This window comes from Ictidomys tridecemlineatus, chromosome X (genome assembly GCF_052094955.1).
Source record: "Ictidomys tridecemlineatus isolate mIctTri1 chromosome X, mIctTri1.hap1, whole genome shotgun sequence".
Lineage (NCBI taxonomy): Eukaryota > Metazoa > Chordata > Mammalia > Rodentia > Sciuridae > Ictidomys > Ictidomys tridecemlineatus.
In genome coordinates this window covers 121,727,428-121,747,759 of record NC_135493.1, presented here as the reverse complement: position 1 = coordinate 121,747,759, position 20,332 = coordinate 121,727,428, and the positions used below count along the sequence as shown (strand labels likewise).

General features: G+C 50.6%; 2 protein-coding genes across 2 annotated transcripts in view; one reads left to right on the top strand and one right to left on the bottom strand.

Moving 5' to 3' along the window:
- Anos1 (anosmin 1) overlaps positions 1–795 on the bottom strand; it is a 102,808-nt gene extending 102,013 nt beyond the window's left edge. The window contains exon 1 of the mRNA XM_078035151.1: positions 485–795. Coding sequence (XP_077891277.1) covers positions 485–691 — 207 coding nt within the window. The 5' untranslated portion in view covers positions 692–795. The remainder of the gene's footprint in view (positions 1–484) is intronic.
- LOC144371801 (uncharacterized) lies at positions 240–18,803 on the top strand. Its single transcript, XM_078035152.1, has 2 exons — positions 240–420; positions 16,000–18,803. The coding sequence occupies exon 2, from the start codon at positions 16,865–16,867 to the stop codon at positions 18,053–18,055; it is 1,191 nt and encodes a 396-aa protein (XP_077891278.1). The 5' UTR covers positions 240–420; positions 16,000–16,864; the 3' UTR covers positions 18,056–18,803.
- The last annotated feature ends 1,529 nt before the right edge of the window (positions 18,804–20,332 follow it).

The window sequence follows — 20,332 nt, the reverse complement described above, 5'->3', positions numbered from 1 at the left end:
AGCGCCGACCCCAGTGTCCGCCCGCGGGCACCTGCGGCAGCCGGGCGCGGCCCCGGGACTCGTTCTGGGCGGGCAGCTCCCGGGGCCCCGAAGCCACCCGGAGTTTGCCGGACTCGCCACCCCGCCCGAGTGGGCGCGCGCGTGCAAGCCCTGGGAAACCAGCAGATCCACACACCCACACTCGGAACCCACAGAACTCCTCGCTCACACACACACACACACGCACACACACACACGCACGCACGCGCACACGCACACCAAGGAAATGGCCCCGCGCTCCCCAGTGGCAGGGAGACCGTGGAGGAAAGACGCAGCGGGTTTCCACTTGGAGAGGCCGGTCCCAGCTCCCGGGTGCACGGACCCGCTCCGGAGCTGCGCGACAACTTTGCGCGCCGCCCACCCTGGGGGTCGCGCGCCCCGGTGCGTCCCCAGCCGCCGCGCGCACCGCGGGGAGGACCCCGGGAGGGCGAGGGGCCCCCGGTACCTGGAAGTGCTGGACCAAGGCGGAGATGCGCGTGATCTGGAGGCTGAGGCAGCGGGCGGCGCAGCGGGCGCCCTGGACGCTCCCCGCGGACAGCGACTCGTCCAGCCGCCGCGCGGCCGCGGCTCCGGGGCTCGGCGCCAGGCCGCCCCCGCAGGCCGCCAGCCAGAGGCAGAGGGTCAGGGCGGCGCCGGGCGCCCCGGGCTCCATGGCTGCGGGTCGCGGGCGCCGGGCGCTGGCCGTGGCTCCCAGCTCGGCGCCGGGGACCTCGCGGCCGCCGCCAGCCGCCGGGAAAGTTGAAGCCTCCAACTCCAGCCCCGCGCCCGCCCGCCCTCCGCGACCGCCCTCCGCGACCGCCCTGCCGTCCCCCGCGGGGGGCGGGGTGAGGGTGACAGGCCGCCGCGCCATTGGCTGCGAGCGCAGTGAGTGACAGGGGGGCCGGGCCCGGGGCCGTGCGCAGGTCTGGGGGTCCCCCCTGAACCGGGCGCCCCCGGCAGGGCCACGCGGAGCGCTCCCCGGTGCCGCGGGGTCTCCGCGTGGTGGGTCCCCCCTGCAGGGACCGCCACAGTCCGCAGGGACACCGTCCTGACCCCCTGTCTCCCCAGCAGCAGGACAAACAGAGGCAGGTGGGAGCTGGCCAGGGCGTGGAAGGGGAGGGTCTCCCTTTGGGAGCAGGGACGGGTCGCCTGGGGGCCTCAGAAGTGCCCAGGAGGGGTGACAGATGGCCCCTAAATTGCTATCTCCCACCCGGGGTGGAGACTTCGCCCTTGGCCCAGCAGAGGTCAGTACCCCTCAGAGGAGGGAGCCCACCCGGGGGCAGGGGGTGTGTGTCACACTCCCTGTGAGCGAGTTAGGCAAAGCAGAATTCCCCAACTCCCTTCCTCATGGGTTGGCCCAGAGCTTCCTAGGCTTTGAAGCTGCTGCCCCCATCGTGGGTGACCCCTTCTGGGGCTCTTTGGCCTCAGGACTTCTCTCTCTCTGTCCCCGGCCAGGACCTGGCCAAAGCCAGTGGACACAGGCACTGATCACCCACAACCTGTAAGAAAGCTTGAACCTTCTCTGAGCTCCACCAGGATTGGACAGCCTCCTCCTGGCAGGTAGAAGACTGTGACACACACACACACACACACACACACACACACACACACACACACTCCTGTCGGAATGTGGAGTGACTGATTGACATTCCTGGGCTCTGACATCCCCACATTCCCACACAGAAGGGCACTTGTGGAACCGGGCGTTACCAGCACCACACAGCTCAGACCAGACGGGGAGGTGCTCAAAGATAACATCAGAAAGCCTGATTCCCCTTTGCGCACAGACTTTACAGGGGATCACCCCCCAATCCCCAGCACTGGCCTGTGCGCTGCCCATTTCCACTCTACAGTTAACCAACGGTGTCTTTGTGGGTGTGCAACGTGTGCAACTGTGCCAAATCTCACTCCTAGAAGAATGTGCACTTGGTGGAACGTTTTGTTCTCGCTGCTGTGAACCTATGATTTTTAACAAGTTTCTGGGAACTTTCGTTTTATAAGCGGCCTCACAAGTTACAGAAACTGTCCCACCTGTAGGTTTTGGCCTCAGCAATGTTATATACTTGGGGCCGGAAACCGAAAAATTTAGCCATGAGCTCAAATTACGAAAAGCTCTCCAAAAACCACAGGGGAATCCTTCCCTAGCGTTTGTGTTTAAAAGTGAAGCAAATACCTGGTCATGGTGACGGCAAGCCTATTTGGTGCACCCCCATTTTCTTATGGTAATTCTGATTTATGATTTTTGCATGTCAAATCATGAGATTTGTATCCCAGAAAGCGCGATCACAAGGACAACCCACGGAGCTTTTAAAAACAGCTTCTAGATGTTCGAAGGAATCACTGTCTAGTTTTAAGAGCAAGGTGTAGGTTACCTTCTGTGGGTTCCACACCAGACTCATTTCTATGAATGAATGCATTTCCTAATAAGCCACAAGGAGAACACGTAGTCCTTTGAACAGAAAACGCCAGCTCCAACATATAGGGCCACCTTATAAGGCGTAGGTTGAAATACTACTTGGTTCTGTTGCTCTTTTCCTTTAGAACTATCACCGACATCTTCTGTGTGCTGCAGGCCTTTCTGAAATTATTTATTTTCATGGCAGTTTGAAATTCCTTTTCAAAGCAAAGCATCCTAGTAAAATGAGGAAGCAGTTAAAATCTAGTTGTTGTAGTCTCACTGACTTGCTTAGGGCCTCACTTTGGCGGAGGCTGGCTTTGAACTTGCGATCCTCCTGCCTCAGCCTCCCAAGCCTCTGGGATGAGAGGCGTGCACCACCATGCCCAGTCAGAAGCCATTTTTAACTGGAGAAAAACAGAGACTTGAGTCGGACAGCATTTATGAGTTGCAAGCAGATTGTCCTAAGGGATCAGTGACAGGAGTAGGGGGAACACAGAAGTGAGGTTTATTTTCCCCTCTCATTGTCTCTACCGATGATGCATCATCATGGGTCTTCTCTGGGCAACTGCAGTTCAAGTCAGCAAATGCAAAATTGCAAAGGGCAAGAATGAAGCTCCTCAAGTTTGCTTGGAATTTGGTAGTACAGCCTGGGTCTTTGCTCCTTCTTCAGATGCAGCTCCCTTACTTGGGCTCAGCTTTCGATTGGGGGATTCAAGGACACCTTGGATCTTGGGTGATCTAAGAGGTCCACGGGCTAAGGTCTTAGATCCAAGAGCTTGGGTGATGTAGAAGAGAGCTCCTAGGAGAGAGATGAAACTGTGACGTGGGAAGTCCAGGGTACAGTGAAAAACTGCAGAGGAAATGTCAGATTTGCATCTTTTACCATATGATTTCAGGAAAGAGTGGGATGTGCTTCTAGGGTACTGAACCCAACTGGTTCCCAAAGGACCGCTGAATCATTTGGCAAACGGTGATTAGCTTTTTACATAGGATCACTGAATATATACTCTAGTTCTCACGAAGGAACACGCACTCGCTGTCAATCATCTGCTTTCTTTTATCACCTTGCAAGGCTGGATGCTCTCTGTGGGGATAATCTTATCACAAAACATAGTTTTCCCTTTAACAAGATTATAAAAGTGTAATCACAGCCCAGTGAAAGGGTCTCATTTTTTTTATTAATTACCTGGATGTCTATTAAGATTTTTTACAAATGGTCAGAAATGCATGGTTCTTTTTGCACTTTAGAGAATATTTTAAAGATGTTTTAAACTTTTCTTGAAAAAAAAAAAAAAGATACCAAGGATTGTCAAATCCTGTGGTTTCAAACTCTGACTACTGTTCAAGAATTTCTCTCCTGACCTTATCCACCTGCTCAACTGTCAGTTGGTGTTAAATTTATCTTGGAGCTTGTTCTGCAGTGAGACCAGAAGCATATTCTAGGCAAACTTGGGACTCCCGGTGGACACCTGGCTGCAGGTGTGACTAAAATGATTACTAAAACATGCAACTTTATTGGAATGCACGGTCCCATGTTTCAGAGTTCCATGCAGGAGGGCTGTTTCCCCTCCCAGCGCCTCACGGGGGGGGGGGGGGAATTTGTCACTTTTAACACATGTGGTGACATCTGGTATTTTTAGTGCTTTGCTCAGCCTAGGCTGGACCAAGGAAGGGCGGTTGTGTTTCTGAAATCAGGTAGCTTCCAAGGATATCAGATGCCTGTAAAATCAATGACGAGGAAATCAACTAATTTCACTCAAATTCTAAATTTTTACTCAAATTCCAATGATTGCAACTTGCAGAAGCAACCATAAGGCTGTCAGAGCTGCTATGTCTGACCTTGTGTATGAGCTGTAGACAGAGCAGGAAAAGCATGCCAATCGTCACAAATGAAATGCTATTTAATAGTCAAATGCACGGGGAGCCGTTTAGAATATGAAAAATAACTTGCATATTTTCTGTTCTTGACCAGACCAAAATATTCCTGGCGTACCCCCAAGCAAACATTTGGAGAGGCGTAAATGAATTTTAAGAAACTTACGGAATTGGAACAAAATCTTAAATGATATGACGAACTAAAAAAAAAAAATGCACTTCTCACTTCTGAGTAGCTTGTTTTCAAGTGAAAAGCAGGATACAGTTTTCAGTGAAGTTCGTGCCCCAAATTCTGCGAATTTCTTAGCTTTGTCCTCTAACAGAACTCCATGGAGCATGTCTTTATTGTGCAGTTTCGTTCTTGAATATGGAAAGAAAGCGACGGGTGCTCTCGAGAATGATTGAAACCGTGTTCTGTTCAAAGTCTTAAGTGGGTTTTTCGGCTCTGATGTCTTCAAGCCCCTTGAAATTTACACTGAGCTGCACAAATACCAGGAGATTTGGAGAGAAGGTTTGCAAGGTCAAGAGCGGCTTTTAATAGGAGACAGCGCCACACGCTGGCCGGACAGGTGAAATGCAACGCAAAGGAACCGGTCCACTCTGACCAGGACAATCATGCCCTGTCTTCACTTAATAACAACTTAATGACTTCCAGGGTGCATTTAAAATTAGGGGCGCTTTCTCACGTAGGTAAGTCACCCTGATCAAAGTTGGGAAAAGTAGCACTTCCTCCCAGCAATTTTTTTTTTTTGTTCCCCTAGTTCCAACCCACTTTGCAAACTGTACCATGCAATTCAGTGAGCAGCGGCAAACAGTCGGTGAATATCTGTCTGAGAGCTTCAGTCCAGAACAGCTCGAGCTTTGCAAGCTTCTTAGGGCTTTGCAAAATAGGAGAACGCAGGAATAAAGTTTGCCAGGTGAAGCAGGGTTAAAAAAAAAAAAAAAAAAAGTAGCCGACAATCTTGACCTTGTTAGGGAACATAATGATCCAGAAACTGAGGAAATGCACTCACTGGAGAACTTCAGAGAGGCCCCGTGCTACTCCAGGACCACGTGAGCAGGATCTGTGAATGAAATCACCGAGGCATGAGTTAATAGCTTCCTCTTCCAAATCCACAGGGGCTGCAAAGCTCCCTTAGGATGCAAATCATCAAACACACCACACACACACACACATTTTGGTTTACACCCAGCATTTTCTATGGTGGCTGATTGGAACCAGCTGGAGACTATTCTGCTCTGTGGCTGGATATTGGGTGTCACAAGGACTCAGGAGTCAAAAATCGTGTTTCCTTCCCTTCTGTTCGGCTTCTCCTTGTTTTGTGGGAATATCCATCTCTTATTTCCACGAAACTTGGACCCTGAGTTTCAGAGACCACCCATGTCACAATGTTCTTTTTTTTTTTTTTCTTAGCAACGTGTGACAGTCAGGTATCGAAGATACCAAAAGGGATGCCCCTGGTCTTTCGGCAGAGATCCCTCAAGGGACTATTTTTCCTAAAGTCTCTCTGAATCTTGCCTCATCTGAAGAAGGTATTTGGTAACATTGTAACAACTTTCCCGCTCAAAAAAGACTTTAAGCGGAGGGATGGCTGTGGGTTCAAGAGTGATCTTTTTCCCCTTCCTTCACACAATTAGTAGCTCCCGTTCTGGACAATGAACAAGAGATCAGATGGTCTTCATCCACAAGGGATTTACTTTCAGCATCTTGATATTTATACCGTAATGATCTTTATATATGAGAGGACTGTGCTGGGGAAACGTTCAGCTGAGAGCAATCATACAGGCAGACACACACCCAAGCCAGGCTGAGCCGTCTCCGCCAATTCCTTGTCGTCTCTGGGTTTCAGTACCTTCCCTTTGTGAAACAGAGAGCGCCATCGAGGCACACCCCCAGGATTACTTTGAGACGGTCTGCCTAAAGGTCTGAGTTGAGAGCACCAACGGTCCACAAGGAAGGCCCAACGGTGCCAGATCAACACAACGTTCACAGACCTCTGAAAACGTGAGCCGCCCATAAACTTTGGCTTCTCTGAGGTCTTGAGATGTCCTCCTCTCCTCTTTGCACGTGACTTATCTATCATCTTGGCTTTCAACAAATATACCCTCTTGCATGAAGGGTTCCCGACCATTCTTGCACCAAACCTTAGCACTAGCCGAGCGAGGTGGCGCACTCCTGTCATCCCAGTGTGGCTCGGGGAGGCTGAGGCGGGAGGATCGCGAGTTCCAAGCCAGCCTCTACCAAAGTGAGGCCGCAAGCAACTCAGTGAGACCCTGTCTCTAAATAAAAGGCAAAATAGGGCTGGGGACGGGGCTCAGGGGTTGAGAGCCTCTCTTTGGGTTTGTTATCATTGTGACCATTGCATTTTAATGCATCTCCCTGTTCCCGTCTCTGTCTCCATCTGGAGTTCACACTGTACCTGTCTCAAAGCCACTTCTGATAGTTGTCCAGCAAACTCTTCGCCTGGGTCTGGGACTCACACACATTCACTCCCTCTCCAGTCTGCAACCTCGTTGCCTTTGTTAGTTACTGTCTTGCTTTTTGGTTTCCTAATAGTGTTTCACCTATAACTTTTACTCAGAGGGTTTGGAAGAAGGGCACAGGCGTTTACCAACAGTGGGACAGTTAGCAGACGTTTCCAAGGTCTGCAAACCAGTGACAGCAGGCCGTGCACCACCCCGCACCCAGAATGCAATTTGGCTGGTGTCATGCCCACAACCCGGGCTGTACCCGCCAGCAGGGGGCGGTACAGGGCAGGCCTGTGAGCCCCAGCACCTGCCCTTAGAGTCCCACAAACTGGACCCTGTAGGTCCCTCCCCCCCACCACCCGACCAAAGAGCCTCATACACAAAGCCTTAAATGACAGGGTTGAGTCAGAAAAACCCTGGAGAAATGAGGAAGGAGATTCTCAAACCGTTATCTGACACAAGGAAGCAAATGAGAGGTTATTTCAAGGATGATGGCCGTACCAGAGAAATACCATCTCCCCAGTAAAATGCAGAATGCAGTGACTTTGAGAAATCCAGAGAGAAAAGAGAGAGGGGGGGGGGGTGTTTGGGCTTTGGATGTATTGGACCATATGAAAATGAAGATGCAGCCCTATTTTGCATTTTCTTTAGAGACAGGGTCTCCCTGAGTTGCTTGCAGCCTCACTTTGGTAGAGGCTGGCTTTGAACTTGCGATCCTCCTGCCTCAGCCTCCCGGAGCCACACTGGGATGACAGGAGTGCGCCACCTCGCTCGGCTAGTGCTAAGGTTTTGTGCAAGAATGGTCAGGAACCCATCATGCAAGACAGTATATTTTGTCCAAAATTGGAGTTTTTATTTCTTCTTTCCTTCGTCCAAAAAGACATCTTAAAGGAGACAAGTAATTACGACGAGGGAAATACATTCTCACCCAATGCACAGCTGACAAAGTGTTGGGATGACTGGTGGTCAGAAAAAAAAAAATACCTCCGATAAGGTGAGCCTTTCTGCTATTTCAGCGTAAGTTGATGCGCTTTTACACGTTTGACTGTATCCTAAAATGTACCAAGCTCACTTTGGGCTGGAAATTAAAAGCCTTCTTGGAGAACGTGATCCTCCACAGGGTGGCTTATAAGTTTGCTAAAGGGGCGTTGATGCATGATGTGATTCTGCAGAACAGTCGGACTACACCTCAAGACAGCAGCTATTCACTTAGCCCACCATCTCTCAGTTCCACGCCTGGGCGGCCCAGGTGGCCATATTGCTCGATTCACGTAGAAACCACAAACGAATTCATAGCTGCACAGCTCACGTTAGCAAGACCCTGAGACCGGCAGAAGGACCACTGACACGGGAACACTAAGGCAGTCACGTAACCAAGTATCTTCCAGCTTTCGAAATCACTGGGAGACGTATGTCCTAATGAAAAACCCGAATAACACACTCGCAGACGTTACGGTTTGCATGTGAGATGTCCCCCAAGAGCTCATGTGTGAGACAGTGAAGAAGTTTTAGGGGAGAACTGATTGGGTTATGAGGGTCTTAACCCAATAAGTGAATTGATCCCTTTCTAGGGATTAGCTGAGTGGTAACTGGGTGTGGCTGGAGGAGGTGGGCACTGGGGCATGGCGTTGGGTCTCTATATTTTGTATCTGGAGAGTGGAGTCTCTCTCTCTGCTTGCTGACCGTCACGTGACCTGCTTCCTACCTCCACCCTCTCCCGCCGTGATGTCCTGCCTCCCCTCGAGCCCCGAGGAACGGAGCCTGCTGTCCATGGACTGAGACCTCTGAAACCGTGAGCCCCCAAATCGACTCTTCCTCCTCTAGAGTTGCTCTGGTCGGGTCTTTGAGTCACAGCAGTAAAAAAAAAAAAGCTGATTAAAGAGAATAAATATAAAAAAATCCTGCCACGGATTGCATATGGCACGGTGACCCCCTTGTACAGGGGGAGGTGATTGACCAAGAAGCACCGATGAGGAGGCCTGGGTGGGCAATGCGTCTGCATGAGGTTGTGCAGAAAACTTGCATTAGAAAGCGGATAGAGTAGCCTGTTGCATGAGGCTCACTCGAAGTCTGCCTAAGCCCCTCTGCACACATCAACGTAGATGGAGTCCGTCAGGTCGGGGAGCATTTGCCTTTATTTTTTAAGTCGTTTTCTATAGGAACTGTCAGCATATTGTTTTTTGAAGTGTGGAGTTGGAACTGCCTGGAGCAGGGACAGCCAACAGTATGAACCTGAACGTTTCACTGTTGCAAAATGTGTGCGTGATCCAGGTTCTCAGACACTTGACGTTTTTGTGTGCGTGCTGGTCTTGGACCAGTAACATTTTTTATTTATTGTTACTTACTTTTCAAGCCTTACTTTAGCCACTTAAAGACAATATACTGACAGGGCATGGTGGTGCACCCCTGTAATACCAGAAATTTGGGAGGCTGAGGCAGGAGGATCACAAGTTGGAGGCTAGCCTCAGCAACTTACCGAAACCCTGAGCAACTTAGCGAGGCCCTATCTCAAAAATTAAAAAATGATAAATCTGAGGATTTGGCTCCGTGGTGAATCATCCCTGGGTTCGATTCCCAGTGCAAAGAAAGAAAGAAAGAAAAAAGACTAGTTATGGCACAATTTGCCTCAAACTCATTACAAGTTGTATATTTTCTTTTCCAATTTAGAAATGACAAGGAAAAGAGACAATATGAAAGATCGTGAATTATAATCTACACAATTACATGTTCTTGAAATATTTTTGTGGGGGAGGGGGTACCAAGGATTGAACTCGGGGGCATCCGACCACTGAGCCCCATCCTCAGCCGTATTTTGTATTTTATTTAGGGACAGGGTCTCACTGGGTTGTTCAAGGCCTTGCTTTTGCTGAGGCTGGCTTTGAACTCACGATCCTCCAGCCTCAGCCTCCTGAGCCTCTGGGATTACAGGTGTGAGTCACTGCGCTCGGCCCATATTGTTGAAATTCAAAAAATGAGGTAAAAATAACAGTGCCCTACTCTCTGTTTCTTCTATGTTTATCAGAATCTCTATTCTATCAGAGTATCTATGTTTATTCTATATTTATTTAACCAGTTACAAAAAGTCCAGCTGTTGTGCAGCAATATCAAATATATCATTTGTCGAAAACATTAGTCAAAATGACATTTTTTCCCGTTGCTAAGTCAGAGATGAATAATTACTTAGTGATCAAATATCATTCTTGGGGACAACAAGGTACAAAAAAGTAATGTTTAGGTGACCGGAAAGTGTTGATCCGGAGAACGTAATTGCTTTGCAGAGCTGTCTCGACTCCCTGGTCAAACAATATCTCACAGGCGAAGAAATTAGAAGCTAAAAAGCCGGAGACAGGGAACGGCTCAGGGGGAGACTCGGAGAGCTATTTGCTAGAGGATCCTCATGAGACGGACAACATCCCAACTCCCCAGCTGACCTGGGGACCAAGGGTGGACACAGTGGGAGACATAAAGGAGGGTCACCAGTCGGGCAAACTGTCACCGTCACATGGCCTGCCTTAGATCCATCCGTGGTCCAGACGTGGCATCTGTGCTTGGGCACCTGGGGGCACGTTTGAAACAGGGCCAGGATAGAAACCCGCGAGTGGGAAGTCCCACCCCCATCTGGCCTTGGAGAATCTTCCGCTGCTTTGATTGAATTGTCTAACCCGACCCTGGAACACGTAGCCAGCTTCTCTTCTATGTCAAAATTCACAACCAATTCAGGGAGCGCCCCTGGTAAGGGGGTGGGGAGGACTTTTGTCTTCATTGAGTCCAAGTCAAAGGAGGCAAACGAGAATGATACAACTGGAAAACCAGGATATCTATGTCCGAGCCACAAGGCATTTTGCTTAATTGGATTGGGTGTCTTAGGTATCAGTATTTTTTTTTTCGTAGTACTGGAGCTTGAACCCAGGACTCTGTGCATGCTCGGTGACTCCTCTTTGTGCATGCTAGGCTAGTGCTCTTTGTGCATGGTAGGCGAGTGCTCTTTGTGCATGCTAGGCGAGTGCTCTTTGTGCATGGTAGGCGAGTGCTCTTTGTGCATGCTGGGCGAGTGCTCTTTGTGCATGCTGGGCGAGTGCTCTTTGTGCATGCTGGGCGAGTGCTCTTTGTGCATGCTGGGCGAGTGCTCTTTGTGCATGCTAGGCGAGTGCTCTTTGTGCATGGTAGGCGAGTGCTCTTTGTGCATGCTGGGCGAGTGCTCTTTGTGCATGCTGGGCGAGTGCTCTTTGTGCATGCTGGGCGAGTGCTCTTTGTGCATGGTAGGAGAGTGCTCTTTGTGCATGCTGGGCGAGTGCTCTTTGTGCATGCTGGGCGAGTGCTCTTTGTGCATAGTAGGAGAGTGCTCTTTGTGCATGGTAGGAGAGTGCTCTTTGTGCATGGTAGGTGAGTGCTCTTTGTGCATGGTAGGTGAGTGCTCTTTGTGCATGGTAGGTGAGTGCTCTTTGTGCGTGCTGGGCGAGTGCTCTTTGTGCGTGCTGGGCGAGTGCTCTTTGTGCATGCTAGGCGAGTGCTCTTTGTGCATGCTTGGCAAATGCTCTATCCCTGAGCCAGAACCCCAGCTTTTGGACAGTATTCTGCAATCTGTATACGGGGTAAAATTGGGAGTTCATAACCCAGTATTTGCCACATTGCATCTCGTGTACAACCTCAGGACGAGCAATCGCTCTCCAAAACCCCTTCCAAGGAACGTTCTGCAATTCCTTGACATCATAACCTGCAGGGGTGACCAGACGCAGCCCCCAGGGGTTGGGGAGAAGCAGCCCATAATATTCATCCACAATGGGAGACGACCCCCAGTCTGCACCTTCTTGGGACTTACCCATTGGTAGGTGGAGTGAGCTAGTTATTCTGGACCATGGGAGAAAGAGGATGCGTAACAAATACCTGCCTGCTTACCAGACCCTTGCTCTCACGCTCATCCTCCTTTAAGGCTACCCGGACCTCCACACTTCAACCTGGAAACTGAGCCCAGGTCCTGACACTCTGGATCCTCTTTCCCTGGCTTGACTCTGTCCCCACCGGGAACTCATCACCTTTTATTAGGATTATTATTATTTGTTCTAATTAGTTCTCCAGAATTAATCAGAGTAGAAGGCACTTTGACACATGATCCATGAATAACTTCTCCTTCTTCTGGTTGTGCATGATGGAGGATCCCAGGGGTCCTGTGGTCATATATGCACACAGGACAATAATGCCCAGTTCATTCTATTACCCTTCCTACCCCCTACCCCTCCCCTCCCTTCACTCCCCTCTGCCTAAGCCAAAGGAACTCTATTCTTCCCCGTTGTGAATAAGCATCTGCATATCCGAGAAAACATTTGCCCTTTGTTTTTGAGGGGGATTGGCTTATTTCACTTAGCACCATAGTCTACAGCTCCATTCACTTATCGACAAATGCCATCATTTCATTCCTTTTTTACGCCTGAGTAATATTTCATCATGTATATATACCACATTTTCTTTATCTGTTGAAGGGCACCTAGGTTGGTTCCATAGTTTAGCTATGATGTATTGAGCTGCTATAAACATGGTTGTGGCTGTGTCACTATAATATGCTGATTTTAAGTCCTTTGGGTATAAACTGAGAAGTAGGAGAGCTGGGGCAAATGGTGATTCCATTCCCAGTTTCCTGAGGAATCTCCATCCTGCCTTCCATAACGGTTGCACCAATTTGCAGACCCACTGGCAATGTATGAGCGGACCTTCTCCCCATATCCTCACTAAAATTTATAATTTTGTAATTCTAATTCTAATTATAAAATTATAAGTTATAATTGCCATTAAAATTATAATTATAATGGCCATTCTTATAATTATCAAGAATATAAGCAAAAAAAAAAATTGGTGAGACACACTAAATAGATAGAGTGAGATGAAATCTTACAGAAGTAGGATCTGACTTCCTTAACAAGACCCCTAAAGCGCAAGAAGTAAAATCAGGAGTCAATAAATGAAACGGATTCAAACTAAAAAGCTTCTTTTCAGCAAAGGAAACAATCAATAACAGGAAGAGAGAGCCTGCAGAGTGGGAGAAAATCTTTACCGCCTGCACCTCGCATAGCACACTCACCTCCAGGATATATCAAGAGCTCAAAAAAACTCAACACCAAAAAAAAAAAAAACACAAATAATCCAATCAATACACGAACTAAGGAACCTAACAGACACTTCACCGAAGAAGAAATACAATCCATCAACAAATATATGAACAAACGTTCAACATCTCTAACAATCAGAGGAATGCAGATCAAAACGCGTCACCTTTGACAGTCTAAAGAACATGAAAGAAAAGGGTTGTTTTGTGAAAGAAAATAATGATTTTAAATAATCTGGAACACTTACAGTGAGCAGTCTCCCCAGAAGGAGATCTCTGTGGGAACAGATATCTTTGCCCATCTGCTGTGTTCCTGGTACGGACCTGGCTCTCTGTATCTGGTGCTAATCCTGCAAGCCACGCCCCGAGGCTCTCCTAGGAGCCAGCCTGGGATGAGCAGATGTTTCTAAGTGGCTGCAATTGTGCACTTAGAGCATCCAGGCTATGATACTTAGGGCCTCGCCACCCCCTAAGTATACAGACCTGGGTGTATAGTATTCCACCTCCCACTAGGCTCTTCCCTCTATGGGTGGTTTCCTGAGTTTTTATTTTGCCTTACCTTGCTTTACCAGTCCCTGCTGGTTTGTGACATATTTTCATTGCCTTTCCTGATTATTTCTCCTGATTTCAATGGCAATAGTTTTTGCGTTTCCGGTAGCTCTTGAAAAACGCAATTCTATTTCTTCTATTTTTTAACACTTGTCTCCGAAGTTGGGTCAAAGAAAGCAAATGAAGGCGGCGGACGTCCTGATCTTGCCCCACCACGTCAGAAAGCCAAATAATGATTCATCTCCACGGGTTTGGAAGAACGGCTCTCGTTTTGTAGGTCCTCTTCATTATCCTGTGAGATCTGCAGCGTAAATCACCTGGCGCCGACAAGCCGTATAATCTGAAGTACAGTAACCTCGCAGCCCTATACAGCCAAGTGATTTATCACGAGCTTTTAATTATATGAAGAGGCGCACTGAATCTATCTCTGTGTCCTTATCATTCAGCTCAGTGCCTGGAATGTAACTGCTGCCTGATAAATGCTTATTTAATGACAAAAATGAACGAACTGGAAGAATTAAAAATTATGCATGCCTGGGGTGGAGGTGACACATCACCATGTGAGATGGCAGGAGAAGTCTGGCAGCCTGTGAGCACAGAGTGAACATAAACCCCCCCTCATTTGCAACACACAAAAAAAACCCTGGGGCAGACAGCAGTGGCTTAGGAGGAAAAGAAGGATCTCCCAACCTTAACCGTCTTGTTCTATAATTTGCATGCATCAGTGAGACAGCCTGGGAAGTGGGTGTGTTAAAGGCCTGGCCCCCAGCCCATGGTGCTATTGGGGGATGTGGTTCCTTTAAGAGGTGGAGCCTAGGGGGAGGAAGTTAGGTTATTGGTATCTTGGCTTCTTCCAAGCTCTCCCGGCCATGACGTGCTGCCCTGCCACAGGTCCCAAGGCAATGGGCCACAAACCTCTCCAAGGTGACTCACGCCAACAGCACACAGTTGTTATCACCCTCACGGCTTCAGAATTTCCCTGTGGAGGTCTCATGCAGGAGCAGCAGCAGGGTCATGGCGGACCTACAATGGGTCACATGGGTTTTTCCAAGGCTGCCATTCCTCCACCCAGCCTATCTCTGGTTTCCATCAGCTCAGGCCCTTGCGCCTCACTGGGAACCCACTCTGGCTGGTTGTCTGCTTCCTGGGCCCATCCATGGAGCCAAGGCAAGGCCTTCCCTCTGCCCACCAGCCTCCACACCGGGGGTGTGGGGGCTCCGCAGCAGGTTGGCTTGCCATGTTGCACGGCAACTCTCAAGTTCAAGTTCTAGGCTCACCTGCAGACCTGTGCACATCACACCCATCACACGCACACCTCGCTTTCTGTTTACTCGTCATAAAAGGTTCCAGATGTTTGGGATACGCACTGCCACAGCGATAATGCGGGATTTGAAGACGGTGCCTTTTAAGCGGTTTCCATTCAAGATTCGATTTTAACGTGATTCTTGTGCACCCACCCTTGGGAGTGGCCCTCCGCCACACTGAGCCTCTTTTCCGTTCGGATGTGGCCACAGGCAGCTTTAGCTATGCACACATTGCTGATTGTCGTATGGCTGTATTTTTAAATGACCTGCACATTCTCCCCATGTTTCTCCAGGTCAAGATTCTCCTTTGGGCATCCCCTAAAACTCTTACACAGCACCCAGGAGGAATGCATGTGGTAGAACGGTTGGTTTTTATCAGATCCACGTATGGCTGCAATTAGAAGATCACTCATTGTCCTCAGATGCATTAAAGGCAAAGACACCTCCCTTTTTTTATTATTTTATGCAGACCAGTGCTAGGCTGCCTTGAATCTTGCAGAGCACAGAGTACCAACTCCGCCTTGACCTCAAGACACTTGTGAAATTCTCTGAGCAGGAGCAGCGTGTAGGAAGGCACGGGAAGGCTGTCACGGAGGATTTTAATTGTGCCACGGAAGCCCCTGCTCTTCCCATACAGCGTTACCCTCAAGAAACAGAACCCCTCCCCGCTGGAGCCAACAGCCGCTGCGTCGTAATCTGCTCTCAATCACGCCTCTCGCTCCTTTTGAATTCCCCCAAAGAACTCAGATTCGTCTTTCATTAGCGTGTTTCTGTAGTTTTGCAAAGTATGACCCGGTTGGGACACAGGGAGAATGAGAAGCAGATTTCTTCGTTAGAGCCTGAATGGACTCCCGTCACGAAACATATCCATCTTGGGCCGGGAGATGAGTGACCATCTCTGAGCCCTTTGTGGTCCCACGAAAAGGGAGACCCCAAGCACAGGGTCGGGTGTGGGTGCTTCCTTTGAGTCACGGGGTCATCAGTGTATGTTTATGTCAAAAAAGGACAGCTGACCCAATGCCACACACCGGCGATCCCAGCCGCTTGGGAGGCTGAGGCAGGAGGATCCCAAGTTCAGAGCCAGCCTCCGCAACTTAGTGAGACACGAAGCAACTCATTGAGGCCCTGTCTCTAAATAAAATACAAAACAGAGCGGAGGATGTGGCCCAGTGGTCGAATGCCCCTGAGTTCAATCCCCAGTACCCTGCCAAAAATAATTAGTTCCAATTTGTATGGTGGAAAAAATAGCATGAATATCTGATTTTTTTTTTTTTTTTTTTTTTTTTTAGTATTTATGACTAGTACAGAGAAGAAAGCAAACTTCATGCCCAAGTGGAAGAAACATTCTCGTACCATCAGAGACACACCTCAGACTTCTTTGAGCACGCACAGTGTCCGTCTTTTAGCCCTGGCACACTTGATCCGTGGTGTAGGAGACGGAATTCTGCTCTCAATTTCCACCAGTAATAAATCAGGGGTTCCGTCTTGAGGTATACAAAAATAAATTCTTACCCCTCTAGTGAAAGACTGAAGTTGGTATGGGATTGAAAAGCAAAGAGCAAGACAAAATTCACACAGACACGAAACGTCGAGTTTTCACGACCACCTTTATGACCTGCAGGAGAATTCTCAGTAGCACAGATTTTTAAAGACTTTCAAAAGATAACTGGCCCTGTGAGCATCTTGGCTCCTGAAGTTGTTATTTTAGTAAAGATTTGGGGTGAAACTGGGAGGATTCTGTCCCTCGGGGTGGTGGTGACAATGAGATGGGTTAGACCGGGGCCCTGGGCATTTCCTCTGCCCTGCACTCCAAGCCCACTGGCCACACTGGATCTCCAAGGGCAGCACGCGCTCACTCCAAACCCTTAAACTAAAATATAATAAATACGAGCCCGATTCATGTTCAGTATCACATCTCCTTTAACCAGATCCTTGAAATGGGTCACTCAGTGGGCAGGTCACCGCAGGGAAACTATGCACAGGCCTTGACAGCACGCGCTGTGACGTCCTGGAGTCCTCGGGCGGCGGGGTTCCAGCCACGGGGGGCCCCCGCGCGCTCTGCTGGCCTGGAAACCAACGGCCACTCGCTCAGTGTCCAGTGGCGTCGGATCCCTCGGCCGCGCCTCCTGCAGCAGCCCCCGCAGCCCCGCTCTCATGGGCGGCTTCCTGGCCAGGTGCCTGCAGAGGTGCCTGCGCAGCCCCTGGGCCGCCCAACGGTCCTGCTGCGCGCAGGGATCCAGGTGTGCCCGCCCCAGGCCGCGGCGCTGCCCCCCGGACCCAAACCTCTTCCATCCTGCCCTCGTCTTCCCGGGCTTCTTTGTCCTCTCCCGAGCCCTGACCCACACAGGGCCCCGCACTGAGCACACTGGGGACCCCAGGCCAGCGGACCCCGCGGCTGCCCAGCCCGGGGCGCCCAAGCCCCCTCTCTGGCCGCTCCTGAAGGCGGGGCTGAGCGCTCCTGGCCCCGGCCACACCAAGCGCCGGCCTCCGGGTGCCCAGAGGCGCCCTGGGACCCGCAGCCTGGTCACAGTCCTCATGGACCCGCCCCAGCGCCCAGGGACCCGCTACCAGTGCCCTCCCGTGGCGCCCATGCCAGACCCGTGCGCCAAGGCCACCGTGCTCCAGGCCCTCAGCCAGAGCCCCAAAGGCAGAAAGAAGGTGGACGGTCCTCTCTGGTTTGAGAAGCCGGAGCCTGAGGTCCCCAAGCCCCAGGTGGACAAGCCCCAGGTCGCCAAGGCCCAGGACACCAAGCCCCAGGACACCAAGCCCCAGGTCGCCAAGCCCCAGGACACCAAGCTGCAGTTTGAGAGGCCCCAGGTCCATGAAGCCCAGGTCGCAAAGCCCCAGGTCACCAAGCTGCCCATCCGCAAACTCCAGGTCAACAAGCCCGAAGTCGCCAAGCCAGAGAGCCCCGAGCTTGAGGTTCCAGAGCCCGCGAAGACCCCGGAGCCCTGGCCATCTGCTTTCCTGCCTGTGATCAGCTACGGAGTGACCAGGCCCTTCAAGCCCCAGCTGGGCCCTGCGACAGGAATCGACGGCCCAGGGCCCAGGAGACCCAGGCAGGGCCTGCCCCCCAGCCACCCCTCGCCTGTGGGTGCCTGCTGTGTCCCCTGGTGCAGGCACTGCACTGGCCAAGGACACTGTCTTGCAGCTGGAGACCCGGGCGCAGGTGCCCCCCAGTCCAGGGGCCTCGGGCCTGGCCGCCGTGCTCAGCAGCCTCAGCAGAGGAGCCCCCCTGAGCCCCGAAGGCCAGCCAGGCAGATGGAGCCCCTGACGGCCCCCAGAGGGCCCAACGGCCGCCTGTTCTTCAAATACTCACCTACAGTCACCATCTTCTCCTACTGACTCCGCTCTACCCCACGGGGAGGCTTTGGCCACCCGCAGACTGGCCACTGCTTGGACTCACAGGTCTGCCACTCCCCAACCTTCCTCTGTGTCACCTGAGGAGCCCCCACTGGAGGAGACTGTTGACCCCTCACCCCTGGCCGCCCACTCCCGCTTCTCCCTGGGAGGAGACTGACCAAGGAGGCGGCCTCTGCCCCACGTGCCCATTTCTTAGTAAAGTGTTGCTTCCTGTTTCATGGAGTAGGAATAGGAATAGTGAAGGTTTGTTCTCCTAGAGATTGTCCTGTTCTTCCTTTCCAAGACTCTCCCTGGAGGTTCTCCAACTGGACACTGTAGAGGGTGGGGCCAGACCTTCTGGTGATTGGTGCTGTGCTGTGCATGGGACCAGGAGCAGCCTCCCTGGTCTCTGAGGGGCAGCTGAGCCAATGCACAGTGTCTCCAGGCAATTTCCAAACAACCAAATTGTTGGAAAGCCACCAATCTTGAGTGGCATTCAAAAAAGGAGAAATTTTAGTTACATATGTTCAAATAGGATAAGTTAGAAGTAGATAGTTTGTATAGCACAATGTCATCTGCAGGAATTAGTTCATATAACTATTATTTAAAATATAAAGAATGTATTTTAATTCATATTTATGTGTATATCTGAACCTTTACATAGCCTGTGTGTTGTTGATTTAGTAGGAATTCAGTTAATTATTTATTAATAAAGCTGGTTGAAATATTTCAAAATATTAATGGGCACATCACTAGTGATAATGTCAAACATTCTGTGTTGTTTAATATAGTTAATATTGTTCTACTATATAAAATATATACAAAGTATGAAATTGTGTTTCTGATGTGATAAACAAGGGCAGAAACCAGGCTGAGGTCCCTTGGACACTTGGCCTGGGCGGATCTTTCTATGCAAAGTCTCCACACAGTGTTGGAACTTGAGCCTTGTGGTCTTCCTGTTGAGAGGCAGGGGACCCAGCTGTACCCAAGCCGTCCCTCTTCCCCTGGAGCGTGGTGTCCAGGGTGGAGCAGAAGAGAGACCAGGAAATGCACAGACACACTTTGGGGTGGGGCTTGGGGGACGGCAAGCTCTGAGAGACAGAGTGGGGGGGCGGTTCTAGAGCTTCTAGGGGAGACTCAGAAACCAAGCCTGTAGCTGAGTGGACAGGGCACTGGGTGTCAGTGACGTAGAGGAAGGGCTTTGGCCTCTGATTGCATCAACTGTGACACTCTGGGCACTTGGGGTATGCTGTCCCCTGTAGGGTAGGATTGTCCTGAACCTTGGGGTCCATTATTTCTCTCTGGTCTCTCCTGTAAATGCTACAGCACTCTCCAGTCATGGATGTAGGTCCAGCCCCCAGCACCCACTCTACCCCATCCCTGTGCACACACACACACACACACATGTGCACACTCACAGCATACACACACACACACACACACACACACACACACACACGTATTTCCTTGGTGGAGATAAAACCACACCCAGGTAAAGACTTTCTATTATTTCATCCTTTTTACCTTTAGAAGCTCTAGAATTCCAGTAGCTGTGGGGTTCACAGAACAGTGAGTCCTTGGAGAGGCTGCCCTGTGATGTGGTGCTTGCTCCTGTGCCGTGAATCCCAAAGCCTCTTTCCCCAGGATTTCTCCTTCAGCTGTCAGTAAGGTCGTCCAGTGGGATTCTCCTCTAATAGGACAGCACCACGTGTCCCCAGATTCCTGGACACGTGTCTCTCTGGGTGACGCCTAAGTCCCTCTCCTGAGTGGGAGGCCTAGAGATGCCCTTCCAACTGCCACAGCTGGAAAGTCCCACCCCAGGTCCTGGGGACGTGACCCCCTCCTGCACCCACCTCCTGCACCCCCCCCCTCTATTCCTTCTCCCCAACTCCCCTGTCCTGGCTGACAGCAGACAATACCCAACGGAGGGTGTCACCCAATGAGATGGCTTAGACCTTGGCCCTGTGCCATTCCTCTGTCCTGTTTGTCCCTCTGCCCAGCACTCCAATCCCAGTGGCCACACTGGCTCTCCAAGGGTGACACACGCTCATGGCGGATCCTTAAATTAAATGTGGTAAATATGAACCTCACTGGTTGTAAGTGTCACATCTCCTTGACCGACATTAAAGGTCATTTAGTGGGCAGGTCACTGCAGGGAAACTGTGCACAGCCCATGCCAAAGTGTCTGCTGCAGCCGCTGGACTCTCCCTAATGCACCTGCCGTCCCCTGCTCAGGGAGGGCTCCCCACTCAGCCTCACCTCCCCCTTCCTCCCACTTTC

Coding starts and splice junctions, on each gene's coding strand:
- LOC144371801 (XM_078035152.1), top strand. CDS start 16,865: ATGGGCGGCTTCCTGGCCAGGTGCCTGCAGAGGTGCCTGCGCAGCCCC.